The sequence below is a fragment of the Diadema antillarum genome, unplaced genomic scaffold, assembly GCF_040938485.1.
Source record: "Diadema antillarum isolate AM-2024a unplaced genomic scaffold, OU_Dant_1.0 seq00000097_RagTag, whole genome shotgun sequence".
Classification (NCBI taxonomy): domain Eukaryota; kingdom Metazoa; phylum Echinodermata; class Echinoidea; order Diadematoida; family Diadematidae; genus Diadema; species Diadema antillarum.
Window position 1 is genome coordinate 671,119 of NW_027271186.1, and position 24,760 is coordinate 695,878.

At 39.3% G+C, this 24,760-nt stretch overlaps 1 protein-coding gene across 1 annotated transcript in view; it reads left to right on the plus strand.

Annotated features, from left to right (window-relative positions):
• The first annotated feature begins 1,476 nt into the window (after positions 1 to 1,476).
• LOC139726724 (uncharacterized) overlaps positions 1,477 to 24,760 on the plus strand; it is a 37,288-nt gene continuing 14,004 nt past the window's right edge. Inside the window, exons 1-10 of the mRNA XM_071637716.1 lie at positions 1,477 to 1,575; positions 3,797 to 3,853; positions 7,962 to 8,119; positions 9,184 to 9,281; positions 9,896 to 10,011; positions 11,681 to 11,799; positions 12,204 to 13,644; positions 15,092 to 15,221; positions 15,883 to 16,256; positions 18,226 to 18,420. Of these exons, the coding sequence (XP_071493817.1) occupies positions 1,533 to 1,575; positions 3,797 to 3,853; positions 7,962 to 8,119; positions 9,184 to 9,281; positions 9,896 to 10,011; positions 11,681 to 11,799; positions 12,204 to 13,644; positions 15,092 to 15,221; positions 15,883 to 16,256; positions 18,226 to 18,386 (2,697 nt within the window). The 5' untranslated portion in view covers positions 1,477 to 1,532 and the 3' untranslated portion in view covers positions 18,387 to 18,420. The remainder of the gene's footprint in view (positions 1,576 to 3,796; positions 3,854 to 7,961; positions 8,120 to 9,183; positions 9,282 to 9,895; positions 10,012 to 11,680; positions 11,800 to 12,203; positions 13,645 to 15,091; positions 15,222 to 15,882; positions 16,257 to 18,225; positions 18,421 to 24,760) is intronic.

A 24,760-nucleotide genomic window follows, 5' to 3' on the forward strand; every position in this document is an offset into this window, starting at 1 on the left:
CAAAGGTATGCTACATTTGTTTATAAGTACATATTTTATCTAATTTATGTATGTATGTGTATATATATGTATACATGTATGTATATATATATATGTATATATATATATATATATATATATATATATATATATATATATATATATACAATATATGAAGAGTTTGTTTGCAAAAACCGATAAGTCCATATTTGCCAAATGGAGATATTTGCGATTAAAGGTCAAGAAAGATAAAGAGAATAATAAGAAAATTTTTGCTTCTTTTGACCATAACTTCAAAAATATACCTTTATATGTAATGACCAATATATCATTTAAAAGGTATTATTTTGTACTTTATGACAGAGTTCGTACTTCAAAATCTTCAAAAATGGACTTATCGGTTTTTGCAAACAAACCCTTCATATATATATATATATATATATATATAATATATATATATATATATATATATATATATATATATATATATATATATATATATATATACACATGATCATATAAAATGACAGATTTGTAATGAATTGCAGAGATTATATGTATACACACATGCAGGCATGCATACATAATTATGGAAGAGAAGAGATGGGCTTCCAGAGAAACACCAATTTTAAAGCATGATAAAGGGCTGAAATTTAAACTCCAAGTCTTAATTTTGTTTGAAAGTTTGACAGAATATTGATCAAAGTACATCTTTTGTATTCAACACATACACACAAGAAGATATATCTTCCCCATTCCTTTCCTTTTTTAATCATTTTAAACTTAAAAGCTCATTTTCATAACAAAAAGTAAAAATCAACTTTTGTAAAGCTGACCGTAATGAATAGAGTGATATTGAACAGAAAGAGGAAGTTCCACTCAAATCACCAACAAATAAGAGAGCTACATGGGTTGACGTGTATTTACATGTTTCTAATGATGTATGCCTTTTTTTTTCAAATTTTTAATAACAAATACATCGGAGAAATGTGAGATGATCATCACCTCGTCTAATTTGCATGTCATTGTGATGGCTATCCCTGGTTTGTTTGGTTTTTTTTTTTTTTTTTCGTTTTTTTAAGATAGGAAAACATGAGATAGGTCAAAACGAAAAAAAACTGTAGTTGGTGGCGGGAATGGTCCAATTTAAACGTCATTGTGATTTTATGATTGTTTTAAAGTAAAGTTTGTTCTTCCATAGTCAACTTGATTGCCAAATGGAATTTCCTCTTAATTTCCCTTTAATGGATGTAACATTGTCACGGCTCCCTCGCTTCCAAACCAGAAAACTGTCATGACTTTGAAGGCGAGCCTAAACAGGCTCAAACCTTGTTAGTAAAATCCCTCCGTGATGTGGCAGATCCACACCGACACCAATGTGTAGGGGTCGCCGGTGTGTACTGGCAGATCAAGACGGCATCGATAGCAGAGATTACGAGTGCGATGACAGTGTAAACAGCTGCATGGCATACTGACTGACTGCGTGCGCTTCTATACTCTTTGCTGTATACCACGAATAGATCTACGACGAACGAGTGGGCGGGCGCTTTGAAATGAACGAGAGGACGGATGCTGTCATTTTCTGGACCAAAGACGGTAATAGTAGTACACAAGGATAATGCTTTTCTTTCACTTGTTCAATATCATTTGTCTTCTTACTCGTAGCGTAATGTCCTGTTGGTGTACGTTACTAGATTTTACAGCAGACACGACTAATTAATTGGTAGAATCTCTTCACCCAGCACAAAAGTTAATGTCCCGGACTGTTGTAAAATTATACAGTTTGAATGCTTGAACAAGTTCCATGAAAGATGAAGTCCATATATAATAAAATACACAGCAGAGTAACGAGCCCGTGATTGGTACAGCGCCATAATTGGTACAGCCTAGTATTTTTTGACACTGAAGCTAATGAATAACTCGTAAGAGTCATAGCTTTGTAGAATCTACAATTGTATGTACCGTATACAGCACTAGACAGAAAGATCCGTCTGTCCGGATGACTCTTTTATATTTTGCCATTAACGCTGTCCTCCGTAGACAGACGGAAGGTTGCAGTACCCATTGCTGTGTGGATGTTCTTAACCACTGTCTCTATGGAAAATTGGGTGAGGTACCTCACCCTTCTCAATTGCGTCTAATTCACGGCCCTAGGTCGGCAAATTTAAGCTTGTATGGTGAAATTATTTTTTTAAGAATACGTTACACTCACCAGATTAATGAATAATCCAACATTTTAGGAGAATTTTCAACGTAAAACACAGCCTGTCGCGTCGTCACATTCAAACTGCAGAAACATACACTATGAATCTATTAGCCAATCACATGCGAGGTAGTTTGTACGTGTTTGTTTTACTAAAACACGTACCTCGCATGTGATTGGCTTAGCAATTGTTACAGATTCAAAATGGCGACTTACTGCTCGCGAACGGCGATGTCGCGATATCGATAAAATTTCTGCATTATAACCGAGGTTATGTGAGTATTTCGATTGCACAATGTGAGAAATTTATCCCAAATATTGCTGCATAATGTGTCATGTCATGTCATACTTGTTTGAATGTAAAAAAGCTGTCTGAAATTTGGTTTATCGTAACGTTTGATCTGTGCGCGACTGCTCCACACAGGAGCCGCAATCATTGACTTCGGTCTGTATACGGAGGGGATCCGTGAAGCCAGACGCAGTCTCCGCGGAACATTCCCCGACGGACAGATACAGACCGATCTTTCGGTCAAATACAGCACCAGCCTAGGTTGTATACTATCATGTTTGAAAGATGCAGCCTTTTGTTTTACTTTTAGTTTACCTCTCGAGATATACAGTAACTATACACAGCCCTAACTATACACAGCCCAGTCGCTGTAGGTAGCGACAACGTACTTACAGCGTCTGGTCGGGCTAACACAGCCCAGTCGCTTCGCACAGCGCAGCGTCTGGTCAGGCTATAAAAATTCACAGTAAACAAAACAGGGCAGCAAAGACCAGTAAAGCTTCCCAAAAAGCTTTTTATCTTCATAAAATTTCATGACCTCAAGCTAAACTAGATTTCAAGCTGGAAATTAGCAGGCGAATTAAGACACAGTCCTCATTTTGGACCGCTATTTACCGGTTGTTGCGCACTGAATGGTGAATAGAGTCTAGTTGTCTTTTGTGCAAGTGAAGTTGGTCGTGATGTTCAGTCAACAGCAGCCAGATTACAAATGACTAGCTAGCTCGCAGAGATATTGCCTTTACATAAACTGTCAGCCTTGCCTCCAGACAGCGCTGTGCCATGATTAGTACAGCTACATATACAGAGTCTCATCTGTGACCGTTACAGTTGCTGAAGACTGAATGGCAAAAAAAACAAAAAACAAAAAACAAAAAACACTTAAGTGTGTGCCAGTTTTAGATGTTGCTTTTAACTCTGCTATTTGACTTGATTCTATGTCTATGTACATCTAAAATTAGGCATTCTTAACATGATTAACTGTAATGTACTAGACTAGATATGGTAATGAGTAAATTAGTGTAATTACGCACTGTATTTGTGGGTAGGGCCTAAGGCTAAACTCGGCCTTACGGCTAAACTCAACCCTACAGTGAATCCACAATACTGGTACTTATTAAGTGTTGTGGATTCAGTCAGTGTGGGAAAGGTATGTTGTCTTTTATAATGATATCATTTTCAAAAAGTCAGTTTACAAGGAAATTAAAAACAAGAAAATTGAAGATACTGTTTCTCATGATGCGACTGAATCACGGGAGTTAAGATTGTAAAGATTTATTCCCCAAATGTCAATATCACTTTATTGCTTGTTTTCATGTGAAATTTAGAAAGTGATGGAGACTTTGAGCAGGACAAGATGACTCACAGAGGTGCACATGTTCCAGGTAATCATAAGTATCAAGTGACTTGAGTGCCAAACACTGATGGTATCACATGCACATATGTGACCGTGCATCACAAAACCAACAAAAAGTCGCATGCGCTGATTTTGTGTGAGGACAGACTACTGAAAATAGGTGAAATGGGTCAACCTAGCCAATCGTGAGTTTTTCATATTTTCTGAGAGAGCAAGTCTTCTACATTATGCTGAAGTTTGGGATCATAAAACGAACAAGGAAATGTCTTATTTGCTAGGGTTTTTTTTTTCGTACACTTTTTTTTTGTAGAATTGTGTGATTAGGTGTTTCTTGTAGAGTCCCCTTTTCATTTCTTAAAAACCCTGTACATACTCTTCACTTTCAACTTTAATGATTTTAGAAAGGATGATGATACTGCTTTGAAAGTTGGCATTAATCATGAACAGAATGTGTTAATAAAGCATGCTCAATTTCAGCTTAATCTGATAATCCCTTCATTGTTGTTGCTGTTGTTTGTCCCATTCATCGCACAGCTAGCATGCTTGGTAAAGATTAAGCGCTTGAATAGACCCTGCACTTCTAGAGCCTCTTTTCTCAGTTCACACTTTTCCAGAGTGTGTGCTTTCTTTCTTATATTAGGAGAGGTTAGGAGAGTCCATATGAATTGAGTTATACATCATTTTAAAGCTTAAAGTCTCCTCTTTCAGAATCTGATCTTAACTAAAAATCCATTTCTAGCGACTTTTTGTTGGTTTTGTGATGCAGGGTCGCATGTATATTCTAAGATACATGACCTGTTTCATAGATTTGCTTGGTAAAAGCTTCATTATCTGATTCAGTGCTCACATACTCCAGGCAAGTATGATTGTGTAAGTGTGAATGTTAAGTGAGAAAAATTGTGTGTTATAAATTTGTAGCCTGTTTGGCTGTTGAAATATATAGAATATTCTGAACTTGGCAGATCAAAAATGATACCATATTCAAAGCCCTTTATAATTTTGGTTAATGAAAAACGGTTTTTAGATAAACTGACTAAACAACTTCCTTGTATGCTAGACTAGAAGGACTGGCCAACATGAATACAAATTGTAAAGCCTTGCTATCATGGAAAAAAAGAAAAAAAAAAAGAAAAGGTACTAGTGATAAATAGATATGAATGGTCTGCAAAATGGGCCAAGCACCATTTTCAGACATTTTAAAGTAGGTCCATCATTAGATAGGACAAAATAAAGCCTTCCCAATTATACCTTGCACAGTGTGTAACAAAAATTATTCTTGAAGTTAGGATAAAAAGTATCCCTTTTTATACTATTTTCTTTTATTTTCGGCAGGTTTAACCCTAATCCCACCGGGTTTTTTGAGGGAATTGAAACCACCGGGGGGGCCTTCAGATCTCGGTCATGGATCGTGCGATCCTCGTGAAAATTTGCACTAAGGTAGAGGCCAATGTAATCTACAAGACTGTATAGTTAGATTTTTCAAATTTTAATTTATGTATTTAATATCAATTAATTTATGCTAATTTATGCAAAAATGATTTTTTTTTTTTTTAAACCTATAAATAAAAAAATAAAGCTCCAAGACTTCTAATTTGTGGTGAACATTTTCTTTTCGATATCCTCAACAATAATATTGAAGCAAAAATTCGGCTTCATAATTATATCTTATGTATTTCATTGTTTATTGAATTTCGTATGTATTTCTTTTTTTTACTTTTTGTTTTGTTTTTTTTCGTTAAAATTTGTCGCAGAAACTTTTTAAAGCATAATCAGGCTAAAATAAATCAGCCATTGAAAGTAAAAATATTTATTTTTATATGAATTAATTGCAAAAACACAATTTACATTGGATTTGTACACAAAATCATGTTTTTGAGCAATTTTTGGGTCAATGGATTTTTTTCAAAGGGGCGTGGCTTCAAAACGATATGCCCGGGAGCAACAAATTTGGTCTCAAAAGTTGCGCAATACCTGAAAGAAAAAAGTCATAAAATGTCGCGGCGAAGGCATCACGTGTTGCGGAATAATCACGGGAAACGTCGAGGCGGGGGGCCAAAATGGCCCCCCCTCCGGTGGGAATAGGGTTAATTACCAATATCTAATATTGACAAGCATTGAGTTAACTTGTTTTGTGGTCAAACTCTTCAAATAAGAGACAATAGGAACAGTAAGAATAAAACCTCGAAAAACTCCTCTGCATTTGATAATTGAAATACACTACTCAAAAAAAGTTAAGGACCACTTTTTAATGTGTGTATACAATTTTCAAACCGGGTGTTGTATTTCTAGAAATACCCGAATATGGCTGTCTTGAATCTCCTCAAACACCCTGTAACAATTTCACACATGGGTGGTTTCAGTTGTTGCATGATGTCTCTCGCATTATTGCATATCCTGAAAAGTGGGCCCATTGTGAAGTGGTACAAATGTGGATTCAAATGCATTTTCTGTCTTTAGTCTCTACAATCAACAAATTGCTGACAACAGCAATGCCAAGATACAGCTGTCCAGGATGCCATCAAACACAATGAAATCAATTTCACACATGCAGTTCTTTCATGTCTCTTGCATCATTGCAATGTGCCCGTACAAAAGTGGCTTCCAAAGCATTTTCTGTCTTTAGTCTCTACAATCAACAACTTGCTGACAATAGCAATGCCAAGATACAGCTGTCCAGAATGCCATCAAACACAATGACATCAATTTCACACATGCAGTTCTTTCATGATGTCTCTGGCATCATTGCAGTGGGCCATAAGACAAGTGTCTTCCAAAGCATTTTCTGTCTTTAGTCTGTACAATCAACAACTTGCCGACAACAGCAATGCCAAGACACCACCTAAGTGAAACAGATGTAGCCAGAGCCCTAGGGATGCTGGAAGCTGGCCTCAGTCAGCGAAGAGTAGCCAGAATGATGGGCGTGTCACACAGTGTCATTAGCAGAGCAAATCAAAGACACCGAGAGACAGGGCTATACTCCGAGAGACCCCGCAGTGGCCGACCAGTTTCGACAACCCCTAGAGATGATCGCTACTTGACGAATCTCAGCCTCCGCAACCGCTTTCACAGTGCACGACGCCTCAACAATGACTTCGCTGCAGCAACTGGAGTGATTGTTTCCACTCAAACAATCCGTAACCGACTTCACAGAGCCAATATGCATGCCAGACGGCCAGCTCAGTGTGTCCCACTCACCCCTGCTCACAGAAGAATTCGTCTCAACTGGGCCCGGGAGCATGTCAGATGGACCAGACAGCAATGGCGTAGAGTTCTGTTCACAGATGAGAGCAGATTTTCCCTTGACCACAATGATGGACGTTCGAGAGTCTGGAGGCGACCAGGGGAGAGATTTGCAGACCCCTGTATTGCAGAACATGACCGTTATGGGGGAGGCAGCGTCATGGTGTGGGGAGGCATCACCTACGCCAACCGTACTCGTCTCTACGTGGTCCCAGGGGGAGCAATGACAGGAGTGAGGTACAGGGATGAGGTCCTTGAACCTATAGTGGTGCCATTTGCAGAAAATGTGGGACAAAACATCATTTTCATGGATGACAATGCCCGTGCCCACCGAGCTAGGGTGGTGACCGAGTTCCTTGAGGGCCAGGGGATTGAGCGTATGGAGTGGCCAGCGAGGTCCCCGGACTTAAACCCGATAGAGCACGTCTGGGACATGATGGGGAGGAGTCTCGAGCAGCTCGAAGCCCATCCACTTGGACTGCAGCAGCTGGGTGTTGCTCTGGAGGCTGCATGGGATGCACTGGATGTCAGAGACATCAATCGCCTCATCAGCTCCATGAGACAGCGCTGTGAAGCCGTTATTGCTGCAGGAGGTGGTCACACTCGTTACTGAACTGCCTGAAAGACACTCAGACATTCGTTTTTACCACTTCATGTCGGTAGCTGATACCCCTCGGGGCCCACTTTTCAGGATGTGCAGTGATGCGAGAGACATTGTGCAACAACTGAAACCACCCATGCGTGAAATTGATTACAGCGTGTTTAAGGACATTTAGGACAGTTGTACTGAGGTATTTCCAGAAATAAAACACCTTGTATAAAATTTTTATGTACGTTAAAAAGTGGTCCTTAACTTTTTTTGAGTAGTGTATAATCCATTCCTGTTCACTCCAAAGGTGTCACAGATACTGCATCCAGACCGACTATGGAGGAAACAACCAAGAAATTCCTCAAACCGGGAGTCCACAGGCAGAAAACAATGCCCTCGAAGCTGCCCGGGAAGATGGATGGTGGGGGTAATCCATCATCCAAGAGGAAACAAATCGGTTCTCAGGTGTGATGTAGCTTGTGAAAAATGAAAATAATGTGAGGGGAACAAGATCAATGTATTAGTTGAATTTGAAGAATTTACATCAGTTAATGTGAGGGGAAATTATGCAGCTGCATTTAGGTTTTTTTTTGTCCTGTATGCTGCGTATGGCATATATTCCATGAGTATATTTCGCATTTGAAATCCACATTGACAAAACATGAGAAAAGTATTATCCCCTTCAAAAAAGTTACTGACTTCCCCACTTTGAGATGATGTACAATGCATGAGTGTCGAGGGAGGCTATATTTTTGCAATATTAGTCGACTTGCGAAATTTGAAAAGAATGAAAACACCATGACATATACCACATATACAGTACGTTATACGCACACTACATGTTGTCTTGTTGCAGAAATTCATGTTCATGTGATGGAATGTACGTTCCATCACGTATGTTCATATCTACTTTACATATGTATGTATGTATGGATTGTATTCACTTTTTCGTATATTTGATTTGATTTGATTTGATTTATTCACAAAATGCATATACATACATTATTCACAAATATGCACATAGTTTGTACATGAAACATATTACACATTTTGTCTGGACCGTCATAAGCTATGAAAAGCTTGACTGGGACGTCCAGTATGGATAACGTACACATATTATGTACATAAACATCATTAAAAAAAATGTATTATGCACGTTCAATTTGTTCATAGATACGAAGATGAGAGAAAAAGAAAGAAAAGTGAGAGGAAAAGATAAGGAGAGGGATACTCGACATCATGGTAGTTAAAGGTATACAAGATTGACAATTCTGGTAACAACTAACATAGAAAGACTCGCTGCTATTATGTACGTAGTGTACGTATGACAAAATAAACCTGTGAACCTGGGGGTAAGACAGCAGGCAAGAACCATGCAGATAGTATTCATACTTGTTCATCTGCCACATTAATGTTTTGCCTGTCTCTCTTGAGATAGAGAGAGACAGTGACAAAGGGAGACCGTCATTTCCTTCTGTATATGAATATTTTATTACATATATTGGGAATATGATTCCACATCTTTGCAGAATACTGCAGGAGATTCATCCTTCATGCGTCCATCCTTAAAGGATCTTCAGCCAGAGGACAAGAAGCGAGTTGCCAATTTAATCAGGGAGCTTGCAAAGTAAGACTCTTGTATTGTTGTGAGGGTTTTGCTTTTGTTTGCTAAGATCAAATGAGGTCTGGTAAATTCATTTCATTAAAAAAAGAAAAGAAACAAAGATATTGTGTTTAGGTATTTAGTGCCAGTGTGTATGTATTTGCTTGCATATTGGCTGCATGATGTTTTACTGCTGAGTTAGTTGCTATAATTTACTCTCTTTTTTTTTTTAAGTTTTGCTTTTCAATTACGATTGATTCCCAAGTGAAAAATTAGTGGTCTACGGTGAACTCCTGTTATAACGAAGTCCTTGGGACCGGCAGTTTTCTTTCATTATATTGAAATGTTGTTATAGCAGAACAAATAGACAGTAAAATTACATAGGGTGGATAATGATGAAGCCTGAATTTTTACTTCATTGTAATGAGAATTTCGTTATAATCGCATTTGTTATGACGGGAGTGCACTGTATTTAGAATTGTTGTAGACATTATCACATTTGTTTGTGAATGTTAGAAACTCTAATGGATGATATTTATCATGATGATGATGACATAACAAGGTGCAGGAAAATGTTCCCTGTTCTGTCCTTCATTCCTTGATCTGTCCTATGGATGACCCCTTCCCCCTCCCAACAGACTTGGAGAAGAGAAGGAAGTCGCCATGGAGCAGCTGCAAGTAGAGAGGAGAGAACATGACTTGAGGACTAAGGATATGCAAGACCAGGTGGTGGACATCTTAAAAGAGAGAGAAAATATCCTTTTTCCCCACCTTAGTTTTTGATTTGTTTGATTTTTATACCCCCGCCAAATGAAGTTTGAAGGGGGTATATAGGAATCAGCGGACGGTCGGGCGGTCGGGCGGGCGGTCGGTCGGGCGGTCGGTCCGTTGCAAATCTTGCGTCGCGAACTACTTCCTCAGTTTTCAACCGATTCCCATAAAACTTGGCACAGATGTGTGCCTTGGGTTGTAGATGTGCAAGACGTATTTTTTGACAGTACCCAAAAGTACGTTGCCATGGTAACGGCATATTATGGGCAAAAATGGGTACAAATCTTGCGTCGCGAACTCCTCCCACAGTTTTTGATCAATTTTTATGAAATTAGGTACAGATGTTCATCTGAATATGTTAATGTGCAAGACACATATTTCCGCAGTGGCAAAAAGTGCGTTGCCATGGTAACGGCATGTTATTGGTAAAATATAGGGCAAAATGCTTCATGGCAAAACTGCTTCATCAGTGTTCTTCCAATTCTCATGGAATTCATATTGAATGTTTGTCTTAGGATATAGGTCAGCATGACACATTTCTTGACAGTGACAAAAAGTATGTTGCCATGGTAACAGCTCACATATTATGAGCCAAAATGATGGAAAATTTTGTGTTGCAAACTACTTCCTCAGTTTTTGCCCAATTTCCATGAAACTTGCTACAGATGTGTGCCTTTGGTTGTAGATGTGCAAGACGCATTTTTCGACAGTACCCGAAAGTATGTTGCCATGGTAACGGCATATTAATGGCAGAAGATCAAGGAGAGATCTTGCAGATTTACTACTTCCTCAGTTTTTTGACCAAAGCTTATGAAATGTTGTTTTGACCAAAGCTTATGAAATGTTGTTTGGCGGGGGTATAACCAGTCGCTGTAGCGACATTTCTAGTTTATCTTTGTAAGCCATCTTGCTTCCACATGGTCATCACACATCGATCACAGTGTCCTCTCGCGTTTTTACTGGTTTTCATGCAGATAAAAGTAATTCATATTTTATACCCTTTTGTTTTTTATGATAATGTCACTATACATATGTGTTACTTGTGCAAAATAAATGAACCGAACTGAACTGAAATTATACCTGCAGAAATTGATTTAAAACTTGTTAGAAATCTTGATTATATAATTGAACTTATCACTTTTCCTTTCTGATCATTCAGGGATTTCCACTTCGTTTTGTTTTATTTGTTTTGAAGATTAACACTTTCAAGAACACTGACTCTGCACACCAGGAGACTGCCAAAAACAATTCATTGTACTGAGCTCAGGCCATGGGTATCTTTACTTGAATGGCAGTAACAGCACTACCCACTGTACACAAATTCATATTTGCTTATCTGTGTGTTCCATGTTTGTGTGTTTGGTGTTGTTTTCTGGGGGCTCATATGCCTACTGGCAAGCTAGGGTATTACAAATTATGTCTTGCCATATGCTTTAATGGGTACTTAGGCAAGTGTCCTTTACATTTAACAGGGGAGTACACATTCATTCTCACTTGTCCAGCAGTGAAATTTATTTGCTCCAGGCAAGCGGGTTTGCAGGTTTGTGGCATCCTGCCGTTTATACAGAGTGAAAATATACTCCTTTTCCGTTTTTGTTTCCTCTGGAGTGGAGTTATGTTTTTCTTCTTTTTCCTGAGCCATGGTTCTCCACGTCTCCAGCTACAGCTTCTGGAATGCCAAAAGCTCCTCGCTGGGTATCAGACTAGAGTCTCTCAGGAGCAGAAAAGTCCTTTAGGATCACTACAAGATCACAGCAGTACAACCAAGGAGGTATGTTGTCCAGCTTTGATTGTATTCTGTATCTAACTATCCTTGTACATCACATGTCACTTTCTTTTTTTTTCTGTTTTCATCTGCCTCTGTCTCCTACTATTTATCTATCATTTATTTATCTCTCTGTCCAATATTTATTCATCTATGCTGTAGACATGCTGTGTATATGCTCAGAGCTGCCAAGTCTTCCTGATTCTGCAGGAGTCTCCCTGAAAATGTCAAAATCTGTTCATGTCTAAATAAGAGAATATTGAAATCTCCCTGATTTGGGAATTATTTTTGCCCATTGAAATGCATGTAGCTCACAGATATCTCCCTGATTGCTATGTGGAATCTCCCTTATTTGAATGTGGGAATGTTGGCAGACCTGCATGCTATATCCTCTATAATCTTTTATGCAGGCTTCTCGAAGTCCCCCTGGACGGTCACCCATCAAAGAGAGCGCCCAAATTATTCCCACGTCTGATCGGCACTCTGATTCTTATGGAGGCTTTGTCCAGCTGCACTCTGTTCCAGACAATTCAAGTGTTGCATCATCTTTGAAGACAGAAACCAATAACATTTCTGTCAAAACGCCAGCATCTGTTGACCACAACATGCCAAAGGGCATTGATGGCGAGTTCACTCCAGCCTTATCTAGCACCCATCGACCTCATCACCTCCAATCTAGATCAGTGAAGAATGCAGAGCTTAATGAAACGTTAATAGACTATGGGGGTGAGAATGCCATGTCGTATCAGCTATCCCCATCAGTAACTGGAAATGCAAAACCTAATCTGCGAAAACATCACCATTCGCATCCTCTGATAAGAAATGGGGATGGACTAAAGGGGTTGGCAAGTACCAGAGCCAGTTTGGAGGACTTTCGGCCACTGCAGGAGGAGAAGGATTCCACCAAGAGTTCATCAAAGAGAAATATGAGCAGCAGCAGAGATGCCTCTCAAAGCCAGCACTGGGCATCCCTTCCAGAGATGGACACCCACCACAGCTATGGACACCAGGAGGGAGGCCAGCAAGTGCCCCATCACCAAAAGGTTGCAGGTGTTCCTTATGATGATGATAATAGACACGGACAAGTCCTTACTGTGCACTCCCCCCAGAAAGCTATGCCAGGAGCTTTAGGTTATCCCGACCCCAGGACCTCGAGACTGAGGCAGCAGGACCTCGGCCTGTTGAGGGTGAAGCTGCAGAAGGAACAGGAGTGGCTGCAGCACAAACTCGCAGAGCAAGAGCGGTTGCTGCAACAGAAGCAGAGGGAGATACAGGCGCAGAAACAGCAGCTGGGCCGGATGGGGATGACTTCACACCACGACGACGGCAGATTCTTGCCAACAGGTTACGAAGGGAGGCACCTACCTCAACACAGAGAAACCAGGCATGGAGAACACAGAACTAAGATGCAGGAGGATCAGAGAACAGGTGTGTTCGTTGACAGGATGAATGGACATGCAGAGAGGTATTGGAGGAGAGAGCCTGATGGGAGGCAGGGGATGATTGGATCACCGTGGCGACAGAGTATAGTTGATGCCTGGAATGAGAGAGAGGAGGAGATTTCCACAAATTATCCTCCTCCTGATGTAATGTACCATGGCAGAGGTCATCCAGGGGACATGGAAAGAGACGGGTACATCTCATCCACTCAAAATGGTGGTTACAGGATGCGGGAAGATGATTACTATGAAGAATATAGAGATTATGATCCTGTAGAGGAAGAGGAGGAGCAAGGAGAAGTTAATGGTGAGCTGTGGTATCAGATGAGGGCAGAAACAGAAGGGGGATATGAAGGTGACAACATTCAGGGATATGCATCACTCCATCGTCCAATCAACGGAAGACACCCAGGTATGTCTGTAACGTTATACAAATATTTCATACTTATATTCATTCAAATTCAGGGATATTGCAGAGAACCACATCACTCCACTCTTCATCAACAGTAGAAACTTTGCATATATCAAAGTTTTTTTTTAATCAGTTTAGAGGGTAACTGAAGAACCATTTGAACATATTCACTTACATTTTCAGTGTTCCATCAGGTTGAATTAAAAAAAAAAAAAAAAAGATTAGTTGGCACATGATGCCATGTTAGATACACCTAGGCAGTTTATCAAATTAATTGGTTTTAAATGAAGTGAAAGTAATTCTAGCTGACTGAAAGACTCAATTCACATTCCATACTGATCTGTACTGTACACACTTAATTTATTGCCTCTATATCCAGAGCAAGGTATTTCTGGTTCGATAAATGTTTCCATAGGTACATGTGTACAAGCTTTGTGCTTCTTAGAATCGTTACACTAAAATTTAGAAAGCATAAATATAGTCTCCTGTGTTGAATTCAGGTGCCATAGTACAGTACTCTCCGTGTAATCGGGTATCGCTTAAACGGGTACTCCATTTAATTGGGTAGTAATGTCAAAATCAGTTCCAATGCACATTAAAATTACCTGATAATCGGGTTGCCTCTCCGCATAAATGGGTAAATAATTTTCTTCTTATGTAATTTCTACCCACATTTTATCGCAGATATAACACTTAAAGAAATCATGAATGTCAAATTTTCCACAGCTAATCGCATTCTCTGCTTAATTTGGAAAGAAGATTGATCATTTGGGGAGTGATTAAACATGAAAACACATGTACCAGTACCGACTTGCCACACGTAAACGAAAATTACTCATGTAGCTGGCACTCACAACTGCATAGACGGACAATAGTTGAAAACACTTGCGCTCCTCCCTTGCTCTGCAACAACATTCATGATACAAGAAGTTTTGCAACGAAAATCAGGCCATTCACCAGCTCCATAATTTTGCTTTCCCCCATAGCAGTCACTTCTCAAAAAGTAACCCGACGTTCTACCTGACTATTGCAGGCAAAGAGACGAGTTCATTTCGGAAAACGCCTGCGTGTTAGCGAGGAGTCTATAGTCAAACGACAAAGTTTTCTGAAGACATGTTTGCCTATAAAAAGAGTGTAAATTATTGCTCGTGACTGAGCAAGTGCAAGGTATGTAGAATGTGCCATGCAAGCACGCGTGTTAAGCATACAGTGCATGTACATACACATTGTGTGTGCCAATTGTGATTGAGACGTGTTCTTCTGTTAATCGGGTACTCTGCTTAATCGGGTAAGAAACGCTCTGCCCGAGCCTACCCGATTATGCAGAGAGTACTGTATTTGTTTTGTTTTCTGGGTGTTTTTTTTTTTAAACAAATGGTTGCCTGCATGTAAGTTACCAGCAGATAGTGTATGTTTTTGTGTTCTATCTCCCTCCCTGTACCCAAAGGAAAAATGCCTAACCGCATGGCAGCAAATTCAGCAACATCCCAGCTGCACCAGTCTTACCGCATCACAGACTCTGCGTCCCACTTACCCAATGCTATGAATGTAACAACAAACAGAGCTCAGTCTTCCAGGTAAGCCTAGATATACAATGTCAATATAGCCATGTCAAACTTATCTTTATATGTGATGGACACCACAACATTCATTGTACTTTACTCTCATGGTTCTTCTGAAGAGTATTCATTTCCTTTGAGTTCAATATCTATAAGCAGTGCCTCAAAACAATTACATGTAGCTACTAATTATGATTTCTTCCCACAAGCAGGTCAGATGTACCGACGATATGTAGATTTCGATTGAGTATCTGTTTAGCACTCTAGTTGTTGGTTGACTTTTTGGCCATATCAGGTGTATAATGACATATTTGTTGGTGAAAAACAAATAAAAGAGACCACAATGTTATCCTGAAAGTATAATTTGCATGTTTGGAATATTCTAGATTTAGTGGCTATTCATAAAGCAACTAACTTTATTGTGTACAAGATCTGACTAGAATGTTTATGTCGTGTTCTGCTGGGATTTGCTACAGGTGATATATCTGTGCTGAGTGTTAGCTTCATTCAGGATTTATTTTACGATTGTGCAGAAATTACTCTTTGTCCTTTCATCGTAGGGAGAAAATGAAATTTGTATTGCACAGACCTTGAATATTTCACCAGTTATTGCCAGACATCAATGGACATGCCCAGTGCAGTTTACTGTCCAAATGTTTCTTCTTTGACATTGACTTAGCCTGCCTCAAAAGCAAATTGGAAGTATCTCGGCCTTATTAGACGAAGACTTTGACCAGTCTCATCCTCCTCAACTCCATAAAACCAAACCCAGAGCTGATGTGAGGATGAGCCAACAGCATGGACCGTACCTCGCGAAGCAACCAAGACCAGGTCCTAGTCCACAGTCCCACCAGAGATATGGTCCACGAGGTGTCAGGGAGGCTTATGACGTCGGTTCAGGTCCAAGAAGGAAACCCATATACAGCCAGGTAGATAGGAGAAGCTTGCTGCCGTCTAACACCAGAGGGCGTCATACAGGTGTTGCTAATCATAGCAACATCACAGACCAGGAGCAGAGAGCCAAATCATCAGTGTCTTCCACAGGGCCTCGTGGTAAGTGCAGCCATTTGACTCCCGAGAATGTACCGTAAGAGTGGACATTTTCGCAGTGTTGAAATTTTCGCGCATTTTGCTCAACCAGAAACTAGCACGAAAATAAATGCATGCGAATATTTTTACATGCCATATGGTGTCTTGATTCTGTGAAATTAAAAACAAGTTAAACTCTTCTTACCCAGCCCAGTGCAAAAAATTACTCACACAAGAATATCCACTTTTACAGCACCATGGTCTTTTCTACATGGAGATTTTAAGGCATGTGTAATAACCTAAAAAGTTTCTGTAGTCACAAGACAATCAGGTGTGAACCACAATTTTTGAGCTGAGAGTACCAAGGACTCAAGGACACAATTCTTTCTCTCATTTGGGTTTTTTTTTTTTTCAAAAAATTTGTACAATTTTGGCCCTATGTTTGTTGTAATGAAAATAATTTAGGCCCATCTGCCCTTGGATGGGTGGTACCCCTATTCTTATAATTGTTTTGATTGTGATTATTTCAACACAAGATTGCATTTCCAGGAAAGAGACAGAGATAGAGAGTGAATTCATTTGTGAGAGTCAGTTCAGTTTTGAAAGTTGGACTGGACTGTCTGTTGAAACAGCCAGACAATGTGAATTTAGCTTTACTTTCACCTCAAGCCAGCCATTTGATAAGTAGTGATTACAATGGATGTTTATATTAGTGAATGTGTACTGTATGTTTGTTGAAACATACATGTTTGTAAATCATAGCTTGGTCAGCATTGCATTACTTCCTCAAAGCAAGAGTGTACATTCTGTATAGTGATTGGATGATCATTGTTCGTCAGAACTTGAAGGTGTTAACCGGTACCTTGTGGGTATTGTGTATGCATATGAATGAGTACTGTAAAACAAGATATTTTTTGCAGTATGAAATTTTCGCAAATTGAAGCTGACATCCTTTTTCACTGCATGACATATTTGTAAATTGCCTCTGGTGTTCAATGCATATGTGACCGTGAACCTCAAAACGAACATAAAGTCGCACACACTGATTTTGCGTGAGGACTGAAAATAAGTGAAATGGGTCAACCTAGCCGAACTTGACTTTTTCATATTTTCTGAAAGAGCGGGTCTTCTTCTACATTATGCTAAAATTTGGTATCATAAAACGGGCAGGAAAGTGCGTTTTTTTAGCAGTTTATCTCGAACATTTTTGGCAGAATAGTTTGATTAGGTGCGTCTTTCGAATCCCTTTTTCATTTCTGAAAAACCTTGTCCACACTCTCCACTTTCAACTCTAATAACTTTTGAAAAAATAGTGCCACTGCTCTAAAAGTTGGCATTAATTATGGACAGAATGTGTTAATGAGGCATGCTTAATTTCAGTTTAATCTGATAATCCCTTCATTGTTGTTACTCTGGTGGTTTACTTCCTGTTTTTTGTCCCATTCATCGCACAGCCAGCACGGTTTGGTAAAGATTAAGCGCTTGAATAGACACTGTACTTCAGAGCCTCTTTTCTCAGTTCACACTTTTCCTGAGTTTGTGCTTTCTTTCCAATATTTAGATAGGTTAGGAGAGTCCATTTGATTTGAGTTATACATCATTTTAAAGCTTAAAGTCTGGTCTTTCAGAATATGGTCTTAACTAAAAATCCATATCTGGCGACTTTTTGTTTGTTTTGAGGTGCACTGTCACATATGGTGTAGAAAAGAATTTTGGCATACGGGTATTTTAATTTCATGCATCTTCGCTCTCGCAAAATTTGCGAAAATAAAGTGCACACAAACATTTCTGGTGCAACTGATTGACAAATTGCCCTACATCGACGTAAATAAGCACTGAATTGATCAGTGATCAATTCAGTGCTTATTTACGTCGATGTAGGGCAATTTGTCAATCAGTTGCAATGAAAACATGTCGACGGGAAGAAATTCATGAAATTTGAATAACATTTCTGGTGTTACAGCATTCATGTATTTTTTCTCTCCTTGATCAGGATTCCCAACTGCAGCTGCCCATGCCGATGTGACCAAGTCCCATCTTGTCCAGCGATCCCATGACGTCATCCGGGAGATCGGGAGACTGCTCAATGAAGATGCTGATCCCGGAGACGAGGAGGAGTCCAAAGTTCTGGAGGAGGTCTTCTTCCTGGGCTGATGTGAATGCTGCCACAGTTACGGAACAATCCATGGTATGCAGTCTTTTAACATTAGTTACATTCAGACTGTGATCCTTAACCTCGAGGATAAGCTATCTTTGAGGTTAAAGCTCTGGCCCTTTATCCATGATGCGCATTCACATGACGAAGCTTATCCTTAAAGGTAGCTTATCATTGAGGATACGCTCCTGCCCCCGTAACTATGAGCAAGTCCTACTCAATAAAACCTCCTGTAACTGGAAGTTCATGATGACCCCAGCACAAGAGGCACTGTATTCATATTCAGGAGGTTGACCTCGAAATGGAATGGGTGGTTCACAGAGAGGTAGTGCTTATCTACAAGTTCGGTGATTATCATGTCCGCCCGATGCTCATCTACTGGTGGGGTCCCCTGCGGCCCCCTGCGGCCTGTGGACAGAGCGCTAACCCTGAGATTTCTTGTGGTCACTTTTGAGTGCATCAACATGGTCTCGAAGATAGCTTATCCTCAAGGTTATGGATCAATGTTTGAACACAACTATTGTAGAGCCAAGTCCAATTTACTTCATGGATATTTCCATGCCAAATGCCTTTTGATGAACCATTCCCTTTCCCCATAAACCTCCTCCCTGCAATCCCAGTTTTGATGGTGGAATCCATCTTTAGTATACAGTAGACGGTTATTGTAGCAATCACTGATAGAACGAAGTAACTGTCTAATTTTCTTGGTAGTTGGACTAACTGAAGTTGTCATAGCAACAACTAAAGTCTTTCAGGTGATGGGTTGTTTTCCAGCTTGTACTAGGGAAACTGTATGCTGCACATATTGTAAACAGTGCTCTTAAAGGGAACCCAAATTGACAAATATTGCACTATATATAAGGAATTTGCATAAGTCTTGATGTATCATAAAATATGAGAGAGAAATCTTCCATCTTATATTTTCTTTGATGTGCATGCTAAGCCACATTGATCCTCTGGCTTGTTTTTGTTTTATCTGTCCCCTTTCCATTTGTCACACTCTTCCTCATTCTTTCTGATATGAACTTATCAAACATTTTGTAAAGTACTATACAACCATGGATTCTCAGGTATCTTTGCTCGAGGTTATGTGGATATTACAATCTCTTACAATTTTGTTGTGATAATTACAAGTGTGTTTTTTCAATCATAGTAATTTTGTTATTACCAAAAGAGATATAAAGGGTTAAGTACAGTTTTCTTTGATTTACTCTATGACAGACGATTACAAAATAAACATAATTCAGAGTAATAATGTATGCGCACACTCATCATTACTACCTAGTGTCAAGCCCTTCAATATTATCAGAGTTGGACACATATAGTGATGTTTGTTTGTTTTTTTTTTTTTAATAAAGTCAGTTTTCTCACTGCGTACTCAAAAATACACAGTAATATAATGAATCACACTGTCACAAATCTGTAAGGTGTAAACTAATTGCACATCTAATTGCCATCTGTGGTGATGGACCAATCTGCCCTTTTGGACTGACTGGAGTATTTCTCTATCAAGCTACAGTACCTCATGTCCCCAAGGGCACGAAATGTTACAGCAGACAGTGGCTCTATGTCTATCGCTTCTAAAAATCTTACTTTGCTTGGAATTGCTGCCATGTTGGACCCTGTATACTGGACTGCCTACATGTCTCAATGTCTAAGGCATGCCATGTGATTGATAGTATACTGGTCATGTCATGGAAATCCAATCCAAGGTTGAAATATGGCCGTAGTCTGTCAGTGTGAAAGTCCCGCTGTGGTCCATCATACAACATGTACCAAAATACACACACACACCCACACACACGCACGTACACACACACACACACACACACACACACACACACACACACACACACACACACACTACATGAAAGTAGTTGACATAGAATACAGGCTGTTGATATGTCACTTGTCATTATAGAGTATCTGTTGCTGATGAATGTGTTACTGTGTCATGATATAGTAACTCACACACTGATGAAAGCAAAAGGGAGGATATGAAACTTACCTTCCAGGGAGCAGTGAATAGTATTACCTCAACCTTTCTTCAAGTTTCAGTGCAATAGGTCTGACTGCCATTCACTCCATAAACTTGGCAGTCTCAAGCCTTGTATTTGACAAGTATTGTATATGTTAAGTATTGTTAAATATACAAAATGTGAACAATAGTTATTATAAAAATGTTTCCAGACTAAACCGTCTGCAGTTACGGTTTAATAATAACACAAACCTCAAGCATACTGGTCATTCATTGAAGGCATAGTTTACCATTTGCAGATGAAACAAATATTCAGCATTAATGCTTTAACCCTAAAAGGGCCGGGCTTTTTTGGCTTTGCTCAGACAGGGGGGTGGATTCCGCCGCCACCACCCCCCCCCCCCAGATCTCGGCCATCGATGGTGCGATCGCGATGAAATTTTGCATGCGTGAGACCCACGTCATATTCTACAAGATTGTGTCATAAGTTTTTTTGAAACAATCAATTTCTAATTTTCATTAATTAATTACACAAATTAAGCTCAAGATCATATTTAAGTCTAATTAAAAGCATTGTGAGTCTAATTTTTGATCTGTAAATCTGTTTTAGCATATTCAACAATTGTACATCACAAAAACTTCCAAAACTCATTTCAATTCTTATGTATTTTATTGTTTTCAGAATTTCTTATGTATTTCTCTGTTTTTCAAATTTTGTTTTTCCTTAGTTTTTTCATTGGAAAGTGTCACTGATGACTTTTCTCCATAATTAGCACAATATTAATCAATGAAAGTGATTAATTGTAAAAATAATCAGGTTTTTATGACTTTCATGACAGAGCACTGTTTTCCATAGGAAATGTACACAAAATCACAAAATTTTTGGGGGGGCAACATTCCGTTACAAAACTGGGCATGGCTTCGCAAAAGTAACGCGGTTGTTTCAAATTTGGTCTCAAAAGTTGCGCGAGACTTGAACAAACAAAGTCAAGAAGCCTCACGATGAGGCCTATTACAGAATTACAGCGCGAAACGTCAAGGAGGGGGGGCGGGGCAGATTCCGCCCCCCAGCCCTTTTAGGGTTAAAATAGTTCTAGAATGTGAGGTTGGGATAGAAACAACCAACATAAAAATTTGAACCAGTATGATAGATGTTAAGTATTGTTAAGTATATAAAATGTGAACAATAGTTACAATAAAAATGTTTCCAGACTAAACCGTCTGCAGTTATGGTTTAATGAGAAAAATAGTGATATCTCCTTATATTTTCAGATTTTTTGTGATACAACTGACCTACACATACATGTATGCATCAAAAGTAATATGCCTATGAAAAATTGAAGTAAGTCACAACCACATGTATGGAGATAAGATGAGGGGATGATGTCATCACATCACAAGTTTTTGTTTTTGTTTTTTTTTTAACCTGCAAGCAAACCTCCCCTGAATTTCCTATTTTTGAAATGGAGGAGGAAAAAAAAGAAGTTTTTGTGTTGACTTATTGCTGATGTAAGAACCAAGCTAGGGATTAAATTCATGTCATTCCATCTGTTAGAAAGGGTACAATGTGTCCTCTCTTTCAGTGATCTCCTTGTGCGACAAAAGTTACACAGAGTTCCTGTTCCCACTTAGACAAGTCTTCCACCAAGGTCATTACCCACCAACCCCTGTCTGCATGCACTTATCAATTTCTTCTGCCTTTATCTTAGAAACCTCCCACAACCTCTTGCAGTGAGTTGAATACTAATTCTGAGGTCAAGGCTATCTCAGACAGGTGTTTCCAACTGCTGGAAGTGTTTGACGGTTCACCGATCAGGTTTCGTTTTCCATGTTCCATTTCTTTCTTGAGATTTAGTGATAACACCTGGATGTCACTCGTAGTGGGCGGGAACTTGTGGATTGTTTCTGTTGGTCCGCATCATTGTAAGCAGGACACACAGGATGAAACCTACTCATGCCAGTTCATGTTAAGGAGCATGGGGTAATTGTTGCACCCCTCCTCGAAGGGCGTGTCACCTGTCATGATGCCTCCTGTAAGCCAAATATCTGATTACAGTCAACCTTGCCTAAGTTGAATCTATTTGGACTAAAGAAATAGCATCGACTTAGAGAAAATTTGACTTATGAGGGTTTAAAATCATTACTATATAAAGAGAAGAGGACTTGAAAAGACCTTCTACTGAGGTGATTACTCGACTTATGTGAAAGGTTGACTGTACTTCTTCAGATAATGTGCCAGACTAGGTGTGGCATCAAAATGAGTGTTCTCCTCAAAATCCAGCTATTTCTCCAGGTTGCGTGCACCACATCTTCTAAAAGCTACCGGTCATGTCAGCGAAAGAGACACTGCTGATTCCCTGTACTTCATCATTAACACACTGCCCTCCACCCAACTTCTCTTAGCTTATATTTGATGTGGTTGTACTACTGGCTGTCTCGCCCAAGCTGAAATACCAATTTATCTGCAGTTTTCTTCTTGACAATAAGTTCACTTCTCCCTCATCATCTTTCAATCCAACAAATGTGACATTCACTGGGTCTGAGCCGTCATAAGTTAGTAACATTCCACCGACTCTGACATCTTCCATCAGAGTGTGTTGCCTCATTTTTATGCCTCCGCCACGAAGTGGTGCCGGAGGCATTATGTTTTCGGGTTGTCCGTCCGTCCGTCCGTCCGTCCGTCTGTCCTTCCGTCCGTCTGTCCGTCCGTCCGTCCTTCCGTCCGTCCGTCCGTCTTTCCGTCCTTCCGTCCGTCCGTAATGAATTTTGTGGACAAGGTAACTATCAAAAGCTGTTGAGGTATCCTAATGAAACTTGGCATGTATGTGTATTAGGGGGTGAAGTTGTGCCTATCAACTTTTGGGTGCACGTGCTCAAGGTCAAAGGTCAAAAGGTCAAGGTCAAGTACATAAAATTTCACTATTTCCACCATATCTATGCAATGCCTGAAGATGTTTTCTTGAAACTTAGTGTATGCATGTATTACCCAATTTAGATTCTCTGGTGAAAGTTTGGGTCATGAGGTCAAAGGTCAAAGGTCAAAAGGTCGAGTAAAAGTATTAAAACTTCTTTTTTTATCTGTAAATTGGAAAATTGTTCAAGGTATCTTCATGGAACATAGTATATATACATGTACTGACTGGCAGTGATTATCTAGAGAATGTAGGGTTCATGGGGTCAAAGGTCAGGGGTCAAGGTCAAGTGCAACACTTCAAAATTTTACTATTTCCCTCATGTTCATGCAATGCCAGCAGGATTAGTATTTTTTTTTTACACTTGGTGTATGCATGTGTAACCTAATAGAAATTCTCTGGAGAGTTTTTTTTCTTTTTCTTTTTTATTGCCTCAAAGGTCAAAAGGTCAAAGATCAAGTGAAAGTGCTGAACTAACTTTTTCCTCCATATCTCGGAAGTGGCTCAATTTATCGTGAAACTTACTGCATATCTATGCATGTTCTACCTGAAAGTGATTATCTTATGAATTTTAGGGTCAAAGGCCAGATGAACATGGTAACAATTTACTATTCAGTACAGAAATTGCACTTTTTCTCCATACCGGTACCATGAAAATTACTCAATGCATAAATGTATGAATGGGTCAAAGTCCTTAAATCCCCAAATACATGCTCTCCTATTCATCCAATTAAACCAAGGTCAAGGAAGGTGAACATTCAACACATTTGTGACAAACTTGTCATTTCAATATTTTGCCAGTTTTGTGAAAATGTAATCACACATTGTCCGCATGTACTATCTAGACCTATTAGGAGAATCATGCATTATGGCGGAGGCATAACAGTCGCCATAGCGACATTTCTAGTTTCTTCTGTTTTTGCATCGAAAATGTATCCATGTTTCCATAAGTGTCTTCTTACATAATTTATACACAGTGTGTAGCTGTAGCATAGAATGCTTCTTTATTTCTTAGTATTGATTCTGAGCTGGTGCTGTAGTGTCTGTATTTGGACTGTGCTTTATAATGAATATGATTCCAGTAGTACTCACTTTCATTACCATGTATTGATGCTGATGCAAGACTCAGTTCACCCTTCTCTCATTTCTTGTCTTGTTATGTTGCTTCATATCTGTTTTTATCTTTTGATCCTGTTTGCTGCCCTGGTTCACTATTTGCCTCCAAGTCCTGTTAATGATTCCCAGGGATGGCTGGCTCTTGATGCTGTTTCCATGGCTATTTGTTCTCTATCTCCATCTTTTGATACCATTTTTCCCAGCTTCATTCCCTCCTTCCTCTTGTTTCCCTTGTTTTCTTGATGCTGTTTCCTGGCCTAGATACACTTTTGTCTATACATATTGTAGTACTCTATTTAATAATACTTCTATTCATTTTACTACCTATTCAGAGCATGCTACTTCTACAAATTTAAAAGAAGAGAAA